The sequence below is a fragment of the Mustela nigripes genome, chromosome 11 (assembly GCF_022355385.1).
Source record: "Mustela nigripes isolate SB6536 chromosome 11, MUSNIG.SB6536, whole genome shotgun sequence".
NCBI lineage: Eukaryota > Metazoa > Chordata > Mammalia > Carnivora > Mustelidae > Mustela > Mustela nigripes.
Genome location: NC_081567.1, coordinates 20036662 through 20054772, shown reverse-complemented (window position 1 = coordinate 20054772; position 18111 = coordinate 20036662). Strand labels below are relative to the sequence as shown.

Genomic DNA, 18111 nt, shown 5'->3' with positions numbered 1-18111 from the left:
AATTCCTGCCCTTAAACAGCACCTCCTAAAATTCATGGTCCCCATCTCGCGCTCAGGGAAACGGTGCTTTATATCATATGAACACTAGAGGTCACTCTCGTCATCTTTCAGGACTTCGACTCCCCGGTTGATGATTCCGTGCACTGTAGACGGATAATTCACCTTTCTTCCATTTTACTTGTATTTGCAATGATCCATCGTGTTTCAGTACGACGGATAGACAGTGTACATTTTGACTGTAGGGCACACTGGTTACGTACTAAAGTAGGTGCGTTACAGAGAGAGGAGGAAGATATTAGTGTCAGAACAATCCTTTCTTTCCCACTGCTATTCGTTTCTGAGGTAAAGGAAGTTCCACTTGTGACTGGGAAGGGTATGAGTGGTCCTTGTCCGCCTGGGAACTCACCTGCTTGGTATGAAATTACATGAAGACTCCAATGATCAACGACCGAAGTCACTGACACAATCCCCCAGACTCTCAAGACTATTGACGTTCCCTCATTTTCTTTTAATTAATTTAAGCAATTTAATTAAAATTACTTTCCTAAAGTATTTCCCAAAATACCTTCCAAGTATTAGCGCGAATACTTTAGGAAAGTCCAACAGGACCATCTTCCTGATTGATTGCCGGCATTAAAACTGGATTGTTTTTGACAGACTGTCATCTCAAAGACATCATCTTTAAACTCTCACGTAGATTAGGTAGGTGATTTTAGGCCAGACCTGCACCTAACTCCTTCTGATGGCAGTAGTTTCTACTATTCATAGTGAATTCTGTGGTCTAGACCACTCACCCACTGTCCGGTTCACGGACACATTGAAAGGCAGCCTAAAACCACAGTTCTGGTTATTCTTCGAAGTTAATTCTCTTGCCGCAATGCTCTTGCTCGGACAGCACTTCCTGAAACTGATTTTTGGATCTAGGTTTTAGGGAATCCTAAAAGAAAGACAAATCTCAGAAAGGGGGATTTTAGAATTACATTCCCAAGTCTTCAGGCTTTGATAACACAGTCTTCATATACTCCTGAATATTTACTGATATGGCCAAGAAGGCTATAAGGTTTCTATAAACAGGATAGAGATTCCTATCATTTCGAAAGGCAAAGGATTAAAGATGAATGCTTACCTAATAGTTTTCTATCCCGAGATCCTACATGAAGAAAGAAACACCCAGAGTGGGGTGCCTGGGTGGCTCAGACCCTTAAGTGTCTGACTTTGGCTCGGGTCATGATTTCAGGGTCCCGGGACAGAGTCCTGTGCCAGGATCCCTGTTCAACGGGAAGTCTGCTTCTCAATCTGCTCTTCCCCGCTGTCCCCTCTCTCTCTCTCTCACACACACACTCTCTCATAAATAAATTTTTAAAAAAGAAAGAAAAAGAAACACCCCAAGTTTAACACATTCCACATTCCCTGACTATGATTGGTAAGCACTGTGACTCAGTTAAAGCACTATATTGTATTTACCAGTAAGTCCTGTGTCTGGTTAACATGTGTAACCAGTAGTCCATTGTCGGGATTTTGGCCACGTCCACAAAGGTCCTTCTGGACTGGTCGCTTCTTTGGATCTTTGTCATTGCTTCTCCTCAGGCTACAAAACACACAGTGAGCGACTGATCAGTGTCCCAGCACTAGACATTGCTTCCACATTTCTAGGGTCTCCCGAGCCATTTATTTATTTATTTGACAGAGAGAGGGACACAGTGGGAAAGGGAACACAAGCAGGGGGAGTAAGAGAAGGAGAAGCAGACCTCGCTGCTGAGCAGGAAGCTGGATGCAGGGCTCGATCCCAGGACCCAGGGATTATGACCTGAGCCCAAGGCAGCCGCTTAAGGACTGGGCCACCCAGGCACCCCTCCAGAGCCATTTGTATCTCTGTATGGTAGCTGGGAAGGGTTCCCGTAGAGTCCTGATAAAAGGTGAACTCCAGGTTCTTAAGACATTTTATTCTATCATTCTGGTAGTGAGAGAACAGAAGTCCTCGGGCATGAGCTGATGCCACAACCATTTATCCAGTCTTGCTTCGAGGCAGGTATTTCCCCCCTCAATGACCTGCAACAAAATGTTGGTGTTGTCTTCATCTGAAAAATCAGAGAGGATGCTTACCAGTGATCTTCCAGAAACGTATTATCTTGACCATGGAAGACAGGACTAATATGTGTAGCCATTTTAAAAAACCCCAAAGCTTATTTCCTAGGGAGAAAAGGAACACCAGAGAAGAGAAAGATAAATGCAGCACAGAGACAACAGCTTTGGGGGGTATCTACAGTCAACTCAACTCTTCTGTCATTCATTCATTCATTCATTCACTAATGCTTATCAATTCTGCCAGGTGGTGAGGATATGATGGGGAACAAGGGAACAGAGGCTTCTCAACTTTAGCATTTTGGACATTTTGGACAGGGTCAGTCTTGGTTGGGAGGCTGTCCTGTGCATTGTGGGATCCCCGGCCTCCGCCCGCTAGATGCCAGCGGCTTTCCTGTCTCCCAAGTCATAACAACCAAAAATGTCTCTGGACATGGCCTAAAGTCTCCTGGGGGCCACAGTGGCCCCCCAACTGAGAATCACTGAGGTAGAGCTCACAGTCTAGAAGGGGAAGATGGATGTTAAAAAGTTAAATTTATTATCTACAGAAATTGTGGCAAGTGCTAAGAAGGACTTGAACAGGATGACATGCTGCAGAGTAATCAGGAAAGGGATCTGTTCTGCATAGCTAAGGTGGTCAGCTGCAGGCTTGACCTTGAGCTTTGACCTTCATGAAGGACAGAAAGGAGGTGGCTGTGTAAAGAGTATGGTGGTGGTGGGGGGGGCACCTGGGTGTCTCAGTGGGTTAAGCCTCTGCCTTCAGCTCGGGTCATGATCTCAGGGTCCTGGGATCAAGTCCCGCATCCGGCTCTCTGCTCCTCAGGGGGCCTGCTTCCTCCTCTCTCTCTGCCTGCTTGTGATCTCTGTCAAATAAATAAAATCTTAAAAAAAAAAAAAAAAAGTATGGTGAGGGTTGGGGCTGGTCAGAGAGGGCAAGGAGAGATCATAAGGATTTTAAGAAGGGGGAGAAGAGGGAAAAATACTGAAAGGAGGTTGAGTTCTTTTCGTTGTGAATGACATCTGCCCTCAAAGGGGCTCTACCCCGCAGCCTAGTCCTCACAGCTTAGAGTCAGCGGTGGACAGGAGCAAGATGGCTCCATGAGATCCTCTCCGGGAATTCGGAATTAAGAGCTATGGGACCACAGAGTACACTCAGAGGTGGGGAAAAGCTTGTCTTCAGATAAAGGGGAGTGAGTGATCCTTCCCTGCCTTGGGTCCCTGGAGCCATTCTCTCTGACCTTCTTGTCTCTCTGCTGGATCCTTCTGGTCTCCTTTCCAGGCTTATTCTCCTCTAACAAGCATTTTAATTTGGCTCTCTTCAAGGCTAAATTATGCATCTCTACCCTTCTCTATCTTCTTTTCCTAGACAGTCTTATCCTTCCCTGTCCCTGGCCTCAACTGTCATCATGTGCACACATTGGTGACCCCCAATGGCGTATCAAAAATCCAGACCCCCCCCCACTCTGATGGCAGACCATATTCATCAACACTGGATATTTCCATCTGGAGTACCTCAAACTCAGTATATCCAAGACTGAATTCATATTCCCTACAGACCTACCCTCTTTTCAGTGTTTTCTAGCTTAGAAGAAATAGGCAGTTTCTATCTACTTGTATGAGTCAGAAACCTAGGAATTATTCCCAATACGTTATTCCCGTATCTAATCCATCACCTAACCTTGTTAATGTTCCCACTCTCCAACCTGTCCACATATCTGTCTCCAGTGACCTCCTCTGTCCAGGGCACACTCATCTCTGCCGTAGACAAATGCAGTGGACCCGAACTCCCCCACATCCCCCAAATTCCTTCAGACCCTCCAAATCTAGTCTGTTCTCACTGAAGCCAGGGTGATCTTTTAAAAATACAAACCCAATGTCACACCTCCTCTTCTCCCTCCTGCTTCAAACTATTCAAAGGCTTCCTTTCATTTCTAGGATGAAGACTAAGATTCCTATGATGGCATTTGAGGTCTTGCACGATGTGGGTGCTGCCCACCCACCCCTTCAGCTTTCCCTCTTTTCCCCTGCTCCCCCATTCTGTGTTCCATGACCCCTCCCTTCAATTCCTGGAATGGTCAACATTTCCTTTAACCACAGGACCTTTTCACATGCTTTCTTTGCTCTGGAACATCCCCTCTCCCTCTCCCAACATATTCTTGATAATTCAGCCTAATTGTCATTTTCTCTGGGGACTCTTCTTCACCCTCTCACCGTATTTCAGGTTCCTTTAGTGTTATGTAAACTCTCACAGAACTTGAGGATACTTCAGGATACTTTTAACTTAGAATGATACATTCTTTAGTGTGATTTTTAAAAATTGTTGTCTTTCTCCCATTAGACCATAAGTTACAAGAGAGCAGGAAATGGCAGGCGATACACACTTGGGGGATGGCAGTTGAGAAACTGCCTTGGTTCTTGAATATCTAAATGCTGACCCCAGGCACTTGTGAGAACTGCCTTTACTTTCTGCTCTTGGGTGCCATGAAAAACCCTGTTCCTTATAACTCCCCATCTTTCTGCTTAAGCTAGCTCATTTCGGTTTCTGTTACTTGCAACCACAAAAATATTGGCTAAGGCACAGCAAGTGAGAAACTCAGGAGTTGCAGCTTGAAAAATAAGTGTGTACGTTCTTATGAAATCATTAAATAAAATAGTCGAATGATGGTACAGCAACTTGCTTTTCTCTCTGGGGTCTTTAATCTTTTACTCAGAGGATGCTTTGTTTTTTGGGCAGCACCAAGATAATGTAGCAATGTTGTTAATGTTAGAAAAAAATGTTTAAAAAACAACTGGCTTTCCCTCAGGAAACTTGGCTGAGAGACCAGTGGCAGAGACTGTTGAAATAGAAATGCCTGGTGAGCACTGGACGCCCCACAGTGTCCCAGTTCTCTTTTTTTGGTGAGTGATTAACAATCTAATGAATTCAGACGCCTGCACGACGGGGTTCCAGGGTGACTGGTGTGGCTGATGGAGGAGGAGGGTGCGGTCGGCATCAAACTCATGACACAATATGGTGTTCTAGAAAGCAACAGACCTTGGGTTTCTTCTTCTGCAGAATGGAATGGGGTTCCTGGTAACTGCCCTGCCTGCTTCAACACAGTGGTCAAAAGACCAAAAGCCAACACTGAGAACGGCAAAGAGCTTTGTAAATACAGAGTACTATAGAAATGCAGAATAGCGTTAGAACAATGTGCTGCTTCTTCAAGGGCTTCAGCATAGGGCTTGTAAGCCATCACTTATCCCGTGGACATTTTTAGGGTGTTTGCTGGGTCCCAGAAAAAGCTGGTACTGGGGAGGCAGAGAGGAAGTGAACACAGCCCTTACCCTCCGGTCTTTGCTCAAATGAAACCTCACTAGAGAGGGCTTCATTGATTATCCCATCTCAAACAGTAGCCACTCGTCTGTTTTCTCCAGAACGTGTTTTGTTTTAACATCTGAAGTCCTACGTTGTTTACTTATTACCTTTCTCTTCCACCTGTCAACCCACTAAGAGATCCATGATGGCAGGGACTTAGTTCTGATCTCTGCTAGAAGTCTTTTGTATACTCAGTGCCCAGAACATAGTAGCTGCTCAAAAAACGTTTGGTGAATAAGTGCACTCAGGGCAGGTCTAGGGTTTCGACAAAGGTGGGCCACGCTGCCCTGGGGGATGGGGCTCAGCTGGGAAAGAGAATATGTAGGCTGGCCCCTAAGAGATGGCATCACGGGCAAAGGGAGAGACGTAGTAGCCCTGGTTAGTGGATTAGAGAAAACCTCCAGCTAACTTCCTGGTTTGTTACTAGCTGGGTTCTCCTAAACATCTGGGACAAAACCCCCTCCACCCCCCAGGGTTTGTATTTTGAATGGCCAGACAATCTAAGTCTTGCCTCATCCGGTCCATTTTACGTTCTGCTGCCGGGATGATTTTTCCGAGACGCAGGGTTGTCCACCTGTTTAGAACCTACTGGGGCTCCTCACTGCCGGCGAACCTTCCTTGCAACGTTTACTCTTCTTTTAGGACCTGTTCCTTGCTGACTCCTCCCCCTTACCGCCAACCCTTCTATGGGCCCTGGCAACCTCTACTTCCATGCACCTTACTGTTTCATACCCTTCTTTGTTGAAGTTGGACCCACCTCTACAAACACCCTGAGCCCTACAAAACCCCAGCAAATCCTTCCTGAGCCCCATTTTCTGCCCTCCAACCCCCAGGAAGGAAATCATTTTGTCCTATTGCTGCCCTGGGGGGCCTCATACCACGAGGTCATGGTCCTTCTCCCCAGCCGTCCCACTACTTCTTTGTCTGTGGTTGCACCCCTTACACGCAGCCCAGCGCCTGGTCTGTAGGGAGCAGAGGCCCATGGGCCCAGGCTCCCTAAACCTCTTTCCAGGGCTCAGCGTCTGGGTGTGCCCCACCCCATCTTACCATCCTGCCGCCCCTGTGAAACTCACCCTCACCTGCATTTCTCCATTTATTTCTCCATCTTTGGAAGAGGGGACCCTGGTGATCCCGGGACTCTGCTTTTCCCGGTTCCCACCTCCTCTATGCTCCTCCAAGCAACTCAGCGGTGGAGCTCGCCCTGCCAGGAAGTGTTAGCTGGTCTCCAAGGTAACAGACCGCACCACTGCCGCCTGAAGCAGGGACAGGGGAAAACTCCCTCACCCCAGGGAAGACATTACCACTTCCTTGTTAACAGCTTTTCCCCAGGCACTTTGCTTTTCTCCACCCCTACAGAAGCTTGGAAGCAGGATTTGGACTTCTATTTCTAGACTCTCTGGGTCAGCAGAAAATGATGGTTTAGACCAGTAGAGAGTCCTGGTATGTGCTGCCTTCCCATGGTGGGAACTGAAGACAGGTAGCAGAGAACCTGTGCCGTGCCAGGCGGGAAAGCTGGTAACTGTAAACTTTTTCTCAGATTCCCTGGGGCCCCCCCAAACACACACCCTGAGAGAGGTTTGGGATTCCCTCACCTCCAACCAGGTCCAGGCCCACCCAAACCTGGCCAATACAGCAGCGGCCTCAGGGACCTCTTGGCCTCAGAAGAGATCATCTACTGCTGTGGTTCCCAAACCAAGGTGCCCATCGGAATCATCTGGGTTGTTTGCTAGGGAAACATCCATAACATTCCCATTTTGGGAGACAGATACAGAACTGTGGTGGAGTGTGGGAACATGAATCGTTAACAATGGTCCCAGGTGATTATGATGTAACCAGCCCCTCGCCCATAGCTGGGGGACCTTCTTCAATGCCTTCTTTTATGGAAGTCAAGAGATGAAGTGATGTACCCCATGTCAACTAGCTTGCGAGAGGCTAAGGGATCTAGTTTATCTAGGTAATTTCTCAAATGACTGTCTTCACTTTCCGAACTTATAATTTGATCGTTGTTAACATGTGCTCCTTGCAGTAATCATCACATGGAGAACCTCTTACCATGTTGACACTAGCAGTGGCTCCTAAAGGCCAGATCAGAAATAACAAAACCCCTCCCACTAGAAACTGCTTACCTACCACCCGTCACGGGGCAGCAGTCATGGGTGGAGGGTAGTGTGGTGTGTGGGAGGGCGTTTCATTAAAACCAACAAGGCAGGAGAGGAGGCAGATCAGAGAGAGGTAAGGAAGTCAGAAAAGGGGTAAGTTACAAGAGGCTGAGAGCGACCAACCAACAGCTACTCTGTGAACAAGGGGTCAGAGTCCTTGTGCCCACCGTACTGGAAGTCCTCTGTGGAAGCGGCTGACTAGCTTTGAGACACCATTTTGGAAGACAGGAAGGCCCAAGATGGGTAGTTTTATACTTGTACAGTTTCCTTGGCTCCTGGATACATAGGTCTCAGCATTTTACAAGAAGTAAAACCCAACATTGAAAAGTCATTGTGATTGCTTTTTTCTACGTAAGCTTACACGACACACGTATTCTGGAGGTAGTTGTGTCGGAGGGATAAAGTGGAGTAAGATTTTCAGCCTGTATGACCAGGCAAGAGGAAAGCTGTGTGTGGGTACCTTCTTTCTGAGCTCTCCTCAGATGGTTTGTAGCTCATTTGGGCCCCATGTAGGGAATTAGAGCACAGTAGGAATTTGGGTTTCTTACCTTAGTTTCTTGGAAACTGGTCAGGGTGAATCCACCTCTGGTCTTTATTTAGGAGCTGTAGCCTGGTCTCATTGCCCAAGATATACTGAGTGTTGATTTCCTAATTCTCCCGTTAATTCTATTTCTGCTCCACACACTTTGAAGTTCCAAATTATGGAATACACACTTAGATTTGTTGTATCTTTCTCCTTAAACGACCATATGCTATGGTCTGAATGTGTGTCCCCACCCCCTACCCCTCACCCCCTGAAAATTCATATGTTGGAAACTTAGCCCCTAGAGTGAAAGTGGGGCCCCTAGCATTAGAAAGTGGGGCCTCTAGGAGGCACATAGGTCATGAGGGAGAGCCCTCAAGAACGGGATTAGTGCTCTCATAAAAGAGGACAGAGCCCCTAGCTCCTTCTGCCCTCTGAGAATACAAGAAGTCTGCAACTCAGAAGAGGACCCTTACCGGACCACGCTGGCACCCTGATCTTGGATTTCCAGCCTCCAGAACTGTGAGAAATAAATTTTTTAAAAGCGATGTTGCAATGAACACTGTTTTACATCTTTGTGCACTGTGAGATTTTTATTTCTGTAAGATAAAGACACAAAAAGTAAAATGTATGAATCTAGGGGCTTGATTTTCAAAAGTATAGGCCCTAAAAACAAAATTTCAAAACTATAGACCCTAAAAACAAAGTTTTTTCTTCAGGTCACAGCAAGTTCCTAAGTACCTTGTTAGTTTTTTTCAAATTTGGGGAGAAAATGAATTCCAAAGCTCTTTTAACTTGTTGATAGATACTGTAGTGTTGTGCCATATTTAGTTTATAATCCTCTTGCGCTGGAATAAGCAGATTAAGGGTGACTGATGATTTTGTCTTCAGCATTTAAAACTCCTGGGTTTCTTTCTTTTTTTTTTTTTTGTAACTGAGATATGACACATAACATTAGATTAGTTTCATGTGTATACTGTAATTCAATAGATGTATATATTGCAAAAATGATACTACAGTAACTCTAGTTAACACCTAATTAGCCTTGTGTTTCAGAAGCCACCTTATACTGTGGTATTTTGTGATAGCAGCAGCTCAAACAGACTAAGACATTATTGTTGTGCAACTTTTTTTTTTTTTTAGATATTAACTTGTATTTTGCTTTCTTTATTTTCCCCCTTTCAAGCCAGTAGCAGGTGCTTTTTGTTGGGTTAAGAAGTAGCCTGAAGTTGGGGCACCTGGGTGGCTCAGTGGGTTAAGCCATTGCTTTCAGCTCAGGTCATGATCTCAGGGTCCTGGGATCAAGTCCCACATTGGGCTCTCTGCTCAGCAGGGAGCCTGTTTCCCTTCCTCTCTCTCTGCCTGCCTCTCCGCTTACTTGTGATCTCTCTCTGTCAAATAAATAAATAAAATCTAAAAAAAAAAAAAAAAAGGAGTAGCCTGAAGTCTACATTTCTTTCTTTTTCATAAAATCCCACGCTAACTGAGAGATTAAAATGACGTGCCAAAGCACGGGAGGTGAAGGATGTGTTTAATGTCAAGAGAAGCGTGAGTGTATCAAGATTCTTTCAGGTTAAAGAGACAAACCCAACTCAAACTGGCTTAAGGAAAAGAGGGAATTTATCTGCTCAAACAACAGAAAAATCAAAGGATTTTCTGGTTTCGGACATGGCTTGATCCAAAAGCTAATACGATGTTAATAGAAATCTGTCTCCCTTTTCCAGCTCCTTTCTTCTGTGATGGCCTTATTCTTTATTTTTTTATTTTTTTAAATTTTTTATAAACATGTATTTTTATCCCCAGGGGTACAGGTCTATGAATCACCAGGTTTACACGCTTCACAGTACTCACCATAGCACATACCCTCCCCAATGTCCATAACCCCACCCCCTTTCTCCCAACCCCCCCCTCCAGCAACCCTCAGTTTGTTTTGTGAGATTAAGAGTCACTTATGGTTTGTCTCCCCCCCAATCCCATCTTGTTTCATTGATTCTTCTCCTACCCCCTTAAGCCCCCATGTTGCATGTGATGACCTTATTCTTAAGCAGGCTCTTCATGAGTGCTTGGCAGACTTGGACACCAGCAGCACTCAGCACCCCCCGCCCTCCAACTCAGCAACCCTAAAAGAAGAGCACCTCTTTTCCAAGGAGCTCCAGGAAAGGCCCGGGCTTGGCTTGGTCATGTGACCCACTCATTTCTGAAACAGTCACTGTGGCTCTGATTGGCCAGACCTGGCTTCTGTGTCTGGTCTTGCAGTCAGAGGATGCAATCAGCCCCTTGAAAAAAAGCTGGATTGTTTCGGTTTGAACCAAAGAAGGGGACACAGGTACTGGGCAAATATGCATCTGAGGAAAGCCAAAAGGGAAGAAGAGACGAGACAGAGGTCAAGAAATCAGGTATCTGAAAATCAGAAGGGGTAGGGGCTGGCTCAGTGTTTGGTGGCAGCACTTTGAGATGGTAAGACCTAAGAGGAAATGTGTCCTTAGTCCAGGGAGAAAGTCTTCCCCGCTCACCAAACTTCACCATGCCCCGAACGTGGGATGGACACAGAACTCCTGCACCATTCGGCCTTGAATATTAGAACTCTCAGCAGTAGCAAGTGTGGACAGATGACAAATGACTGGAGGGGGCTAATATTTGAACCATGGTCCTCTGCACAATCCTAGGGTAACCCAATCACCAGTAGATTTCCTATTAACAGGGAAGAAGGGATCTATTTAATTGGTTTTTAAAGTGCTACAGAGGGGACAAGATCTAGCCTGTTTGGGGACACTTCCCTGGGTGCTCAATTCCCAAAAGTGTCCTAGTAAAATAAAAGGGTGACATCATTTAGTTCACCTATCAGTGAAGTTACCACTTAGCAGGATTGCAGAAAGCTTGACAGTGAGAGGGGAATGATAGAAGACTGAACACAAACAGCTTAATAACTTACATACTTTTCTCCCCAACAAATTATATAGTATTTATAGGTTGTTTCTAAGCAGGACTACCTTTTATGGTTGCTTGCATTCCACATGCAGAAGAAGCAAATCATAGATTCAGCTGCTCATGTCTGAGCCAAGAAATCATGCAACTGGGACAAGCTATTTTTATTTCCTTCACACTAGCCAGGACAGAAGTGGTTCTCGATTTTGAAGTCAGAGAACCTAGGTTTGAAACCCAGATTCAACATTATTAGTTACTGCGCCTTGGGTAAATCATTCCCCTTTTGATGCATGGTTTTCTGGTCTACAAAATACCACTTCCACTTCACCTCAGGAGGAGGGTTAAAATGGCATATGGAAATACACAGAACCTGAATTTAATATTAGTTTCCTTCTCCAAACTCGTATTGAGTGTCACTATTTTTTTTTAAAGATTTTATTTATTTATTTGACAGACAGAGATCACAAGTAGGCAGAGAGGCAGGCAGAGAGAGGGGAGGAAGCAGGCTCTCCGCTGAGCAGAGAGCCTTACCCGGGGCTCGATCCCAGCACCCTGAGATCATGACCTGAGCTGAAGGCAGAGGCTTAACCCACTGAGCCACCCAGGCGCCCCGAGTGCCACTATTTCTTAATCACAATATTTAAAAATACATGTACTGATTTTCATGGGGTACTTGATATACTTCAGTTAAAATGTCATGTTATCATGGTATATGGGAAGCTCCTGTTATCTAAGGCCCAAGTTCAAGCAGCATTATTTGTAATAGCAAAGAACTCGGAGACTACCTAAATGAAATCAACAAGGGAGGAGGACACACACACACATACTATACAGCCACTAAAAATGCAGATTTATATTTAGTGACACAGAAAGATACCCATCATAAGTAAAAAAGAAAGTGGTGGGAGGCATGTATAATATGATCTTTTGTTAAAACTGAACAGGACATAGCCATCATACACACACACACACACACCCCAAGCATCTATCTATCTATATATATAGGACAGGGAGAGAGTATATGCATCTATATATATATAGTAAATACAGCAAAATATCTGCAAGAAACCTTATAAACTGTTAATAGTGGTAATTTCTGAAAGGTAGATGGGGGAGACTTTTAATTTCCTATACTCATTATTTTTTAACTTTACAGACATGTTACCGTAAAAAAAACAAAAAAAAAATCCCTTTGCCCCAGTTTAGGGTTATGGTAACTTCCTTCTCCATAACAGCACTTGGGACAAGCAAAGTTACTGATGACCCCAAAACAGCAAAAATGAGGTAAAGTGGGGGTGACACCCAGTAGGAGTCCACTACTCACTAACAACATCAGTAAGATATGAGGTACTTAAAAGCTTTCTTAGATACGTGGATTTTTTTTTCCTCTAGAGCAATTTATTATGCATAATGGAAAGGATTTTCTTTGATTGGTTTTTCAACTGCATTTGCATTTTGCCACAGAGAACAAAGCAATATAAAAGAATGAGTTGTTTTTTAAATTTATTTAAGAAAATATGTCAATTGTCTAAGACAACCAAATTAAATATTTAAACAAGAAAAGAGTGCCAGAGTGAGGACTCAGCATTTATTTTACTGACTGGCTCTGACAGATAATAGGGATTGATTTAATAGTGACCAAATACAGTGGCAGGATTTACTAAAGGGCCATAACATGGCCGGTTGGGGATAACTACATCTAAAATGAGATCAAATCCTTGAATCCATTCCTTTTAGCAGAAATAATTAAAACCACCTTGGCAGAACCGAGTCTTTGCAAAACGTACCAAATATATGGCTTCAAGATAGCTGAGAACCTGAAAGCTTGAAGAAGCCTCCAGAGAGTTCTCTCAGGATCGACAGGGTGCTTGCATCATCCTGGTCCTCTTTGGGTTGGTATCGACAGTGGAGCACTATGAACTCGGTAGGAAAGGGTCTTCAGTCCACAAAGGGTCTTGAGTAGTAAAGGTCCTAGTCTTGAATCCTAAGGAGGTCAATGACACTGGCATATTATACAGTCAAATACCTACCAATAAAATAATTACATTGACTTGAAAGGGCTGATCTAGGAAAGCCTCTGCTTTCAGAAAGATTGTCACTGAAACAGTCCTGGCACATAGATGGCTAGGTCTCTCAAATACAGTTTCACAGTTTTCCTTCATAACCCAGGCCAAATTTAATTATGATAATTCAATTCACATGTAAAGCAATGTGCCAGGTCTCTAAGGGAAATGAGAAAGCCACATTCCTCACATTCAAGAGTTTATAATCTAGTGATAGGGAGATGTTTATTAGTAAGAACAGCAGCAACTAACGTTGAATGCTTACTATGAGCCAGGCACTTTCCATGCTTTCTCATTTAAACCAACAAGAACCCTATGACATAGGTACTGTTAACCCCGTTCTACAGGTAAAAAAAAAACCAAGGCTCACAGAGGCTAAGAGGGTCACACAGCTAGTATTTTGGAACATAGATTTGAATCCAGGCAGTCTACTCACCTCAAATAAGTTCTATTAGAGGTAGAAGCCAAAGAGAAAGCACCAAAAAATGAGCTATGTTTCAAATATGAGCAGGACTAGGGACAACTGTGAGGAGGAGGAGGTAGTGCAGTCACAGCCAAGACAAAGAGCAGGTGTAGTGCAAGAATGGAGACGAGCTAGTTTGGCTGTGTAAGGTGAAGAGATACAATGGTAGAAAGACAGAAGAGACGGACTGAAGCCAGATCAGGAAGCAAGGCTGAAGAAGTCTGCACTTCATTCTGTAGAGTGGGAATGACAGGAACTCAAAGAAATGATATGCTTTCTTTTGGGTAATTTTAAGGTAATTTTGGTAGAAATTAGTGTGATGGGACAGATGGAGATTAGCGAAGTTAGACTGGTTCAGATTCTATAGAACACAAACAGCTAGCTGTCCTAGGTCAACTGTCCGAGGACTTTTTTGTCACAGACATTTCTTCCTGTGTGGGGTGCCTGCTTTGCTATTGTGTGACTTTGGGGAAGACAGTCTGCTCTTCTGAGGCCTTGATTTCTTCATCTGGAAAATGGAAACACTGGATGCGCTCTTTTGTATTTCATCCAGCTCTAAAATCTTGAGTCTCATGAAAAATCTCCTCTTGAAATTTAATCTTGGGTCGTCCGTCTGTGTGTGGAACTGAGGCTGAATTGTAGAAAACTTGAATATGCTTGAAAATACCATCCCATTGTTTTCTCCTCCTGGGAAAAGAACCAAAACTCTAAAAAAATAATACAGCATTATGTTTTCTGTCTTTGATACCATTTATAAATACCTACTTTTATTTTGTTGCTGGGTAACTGGGACCCAGAAGAGTTGACTTTGCATGAGAGGAGTCTTCTAGTCTTGGTGTTTTTCCTATAATCTCCTCATACAGTAGTTAGAACAGAGTTAGCGGAAGACTAAGTCAAATGAGGTGTCTATAGACTCATGTTATTGTGGTTTTCTTGGCCCCAATGTGGGGCTTGAACTCATGACCTCGAGATCAAGAATTGTATGCTCCACCAACTGAGCCAGCCAGGTACCCTCACGTTGTTTTTAAAGCTAGTCTGTTTTTTTGTAAGGTATTACCAAAGAGAAGGAAAAGTGTTTTCTCCCACTCTCTTACAGGTTGTGTACGTCTACCATTACAATTTCCAACTGACCTCTTCAGTAATGTTCATAGATTTCTTCAAATACTTCTCATCTGTGTTATACACCAGGGTAGATTTGGATAGTGTGAAGATAGGTGATCAGCTCATCCCTTTTGCCTGGAACTTTCCCAGTTAGAACACCAAAAGTCTCATTTCCCAGGAAACCCCTCAGCCTCAGGCAAATGGGGGTAACTGGCACCCTAAGAAAATAAGATGCCTTTATGATCCAGAACTCAAGAACATCCAAATCCTACTTTGCCTTTATCTTCCAACTCCCCAAGAGGTTCCTGGAAAGGCCGTTATAAAGAAGAAACAGCAGCAAAGGGCAAATGTAGTGCTTTATATTCGGCTGGGCTAATCCTGAGACCGCTCGAGAAAGCTACAGTAAGGCTGTGACGGAGCACATGTATGACTCTAAAGACTTGAGCCCTCTGTCCTCTCCTTCACCCCAAATTTTAAAATTTTGGAAGCCAAATCCTTTGGCCTGCAGTGAAGTAGAAACAGAAGACTGAAGCAAAGACGAACGGTCCTAGGTTGATGTGCGAGGGAGAAAGGCGAGATGACTGGCTTTGAGGGCCTTGGCTCAGTTCATAAAATCATGACGCAGAAGAGAGAGCCACATATGTGTGGGCTCTTAGTGCTGATTGACTCTTCTTACTGGTAAACATGCCCTAATCCATATTCTGGAATATTACCAGCATCTCTTCCCGAGGAGGGAGCTGGGGGTGGGAGTGGGAAGAAGAGGAAGATCTCCCCCTGCCAAGGCTAACAGAGTAAGACCAAGGGGCAGAGCAGTATCACTGCGTGAATATGTAAAACCTCTGTAAGAAATCAACTTCTGAAATGAATTTTTAAAATCAAAGCTTATTTCAAAGCAATAGGAGCCTTTTTAGTTTCTTTAGTAGACAATTTATTTTGATAAACTTGCTCAATAACAAAAATACAAGTGAAGAAAATTATGTTCATTTTATACAGTTTGTATTAACAATTTGTTTTGAAACTATTAAGTGAAAAATGTTATAACCAATTAGAAAACAATTCTTAATAAAATTTGGGGTAATATACAGACCTTGATCACAAACTCTAAAATCTTTTGAGGTGATACAACTAGGAAGTCCTGTGTAGGGAATCCAACCTACACAGGCCATGTTTTTCCTTCATATATTTTTATCCTTCAAAAATTAGTTCTGAAAGACAGCTTACTGTTTTGAACTGTGAATGTAAATTTAATTTTTAAAAGAAGATCAAAGTGGGTTGATAAAACAGTTACTACAATCGGAGTAACTTGTGGCTAGTAGTCTTTTAATAAAGACAAAATAAATGCAACATGTTCTTCCCATGAAGCCCACGATGCAAAATAATAGCTAAAAGTATATCTAAAGTTAGTTTCCAATACTTTTTCAGGGTCTTTTCTCTAAATCAATAGACTGTATGTCACCAGGACTATTATTTTACTTAAGATATTAAACAGTGAATTCACAGAACATCAAGCAGGGATATCAAAGCTTTAGGCAAAAGGGTAAAAATCAATGAAGTGTTTTGGTCATTTAGAACATTTAAAAAAAAAAAAAGAGCCATCCTTCAAAAACAAAACAAATGGAAGAGAAAATAGGATAAGAAGACGAGTCAGAAAAATTACATACACACATTAACAACATAGAACATGGATTACCTTTGGAAAGAATCATACTGAAATGTTTGCTTTTAACGAACTGAAGATTTTTCATGTTTACAGATGTTTAGGCATGTTCAATAGGAGCTTCCAAAAATTCCAAACTAATTTAAGTCTTGTGCAAATAAAACCTATAAATAGTTTTCAGCAGATTTTACAGTGATATTCTTAGGTATGAGAAGAATGCACACACTCTAAAAACAATGTAACAGACAAAAGTTTGACAAATGATTGCACCATAAAACAGTGTTTTATATACAGTTTACAAGATATGATTTCCTGCTATAAATTAATACTGTACTATATAGTACTTATTATAGTGACCTTTTTAAAAGCAACTGCTGACAGTTGTCTATCTTTCCACTTACAGGATTTATAGAATTTTATATGAATGAATCCATTTCACTGTTTGGTCTGGAAGAGTACAGATTTGACTTCAGATACTACTTGATGGGATGGTCTCAATCCTGGGTAGCGTGCTGACTGGTTAGAGGGAGTGTTCCTCTATCAGCCCTTTATGCACTGGACCTCCAAGACATGATGAAATTAAAGACAACTTGATGGTTTGGGTAATAGATACAAATAAAACCTTAAATTTTGTCATCTTATATGCAATACCACTGTAAGTGAAAGTAGTAAACAGTGGGGAAATTCTTAGCAGCTGAGAAACTTTCTCTCCCCATGCTCATGATCCAGTTAAAAATATTTTGAGAAACTATTTACAATAAAATTCATCTTTTGGAAGAGAAAAGCTCTTGGTCATATCATAAATTAAGCTGAGCCATACTTTGCTAACACTTTATCTCAGTGGTATAATGGTGACAACCACAACCTTCCTTCAAAGTGATCCATTCGATTGAGGACCAATCAAATCACAATGGGAACTGCAATCCCAAATGTCCATGGAACACAGAATCCAGTGGTATTCTCAGAATTAACGAGACATCATAATACTTGGGAAAAATAGTCTCCTTCAGTCATTTCCCAAAGGTTTCTTTGACCCTGGGAAGGAAAAGTGTGACCTTCCCCCAGAACACTCAAGGAATGCACCACAGTGGTGGTTCACCTCTTACCCTGACTCCTGAGTGAGCTGAAACACTGGGGTTTTCTTTCACAATAAAATACTGTTGAATTAACAGTAAGATATATGAACATCAAACAAGCCAGTGTGAAACACAGCAGGCTCCTCCATCTTATACTCTGAATATCTGAGGAGGCAGCCCCATTTATGAAGTAACCCTTTTATAATTTATAATTGAGCTTTCAAAACAACAGTGCATTCGTTTCTGTTTGTGTGAAGCATGGACTATATGGGACTCGAGCTCTACTAATAGGGACATTTGGGTTGCTGTTTCACTAGAAAGGAGAAAAACTTAGCTCCATTGCCAAAAAAGAGCCTCCTGCCCCACATTTCAAACAGGAGATGATCTATAGTGTTCATCTGGAAAAAGAACTAAGCACTGATATGAAAGCATGGAAATGTGGAGAAGAGAAATACCGTATTTTAAAACTATTTGTGGATTCGGGGTTTAGCTGCAATGCTGCTTCTAGGAGAAAATGTAAAGCTGTGGGTTTAGTACAGCCCTTTAAAGTAAATGCAAAAATGTTAGCTTTTAAGCAAACAAAGGCATATAGCATATAAAGAAAATACTGTATTGCTCAGGTTTTTTGGTAAAGGAGATATATTAATAATGCTTACATGAAAAGAACATACATTTAGTTTTTATAGCAGAGTGCAGTTAGTGTTGTA

General features: G+C 42.8%; 1 protein-coding gene across 6 annotated transcripts in view; it reads right to left on the bottom strand.

Annotated features, from left to right (window-relative positions):
• The window catches only part of VWA3A (von Willebrand factor A domain containing 3A), a 51348-nt gene extending 44722 nt beyond the window's left edge, over nucleotides 1-6626 (bottom strand). For 4 of the 6 annotated variants that reach the window (XM_059415094.1, XM_059415098.1, XM_059415097.1 and 1 more), the window contains exons 1-3: nucleotides 6517-6602; nucleotides 2104-2190; nucleotides 1465-1588 (exon numbers count right to left, since the gene is read on the bottom strand). In XM_059415094.1, coding sequence (XP_059271077.1) covers nucleotides 1465-1588; nucleotides 2104-2165 — 186 coding nt within the window. In that variant the 5' untranslated portion in view covers nucleotides 2166-2190; nucleotides 6517-6602. Of the gene's footprint in view, nucleotides 1-1464; nucleotides 1589-2103; nucleotides 2191-6510 lie in introns of all 6 variants that reach the window. The other 2 variants (XM_059415095.1, XM_059415096.1) reach the window with 2 other exon arrangements.
• Nucleotides 6627-18111: the final 11485 nt, after the last annotated feature.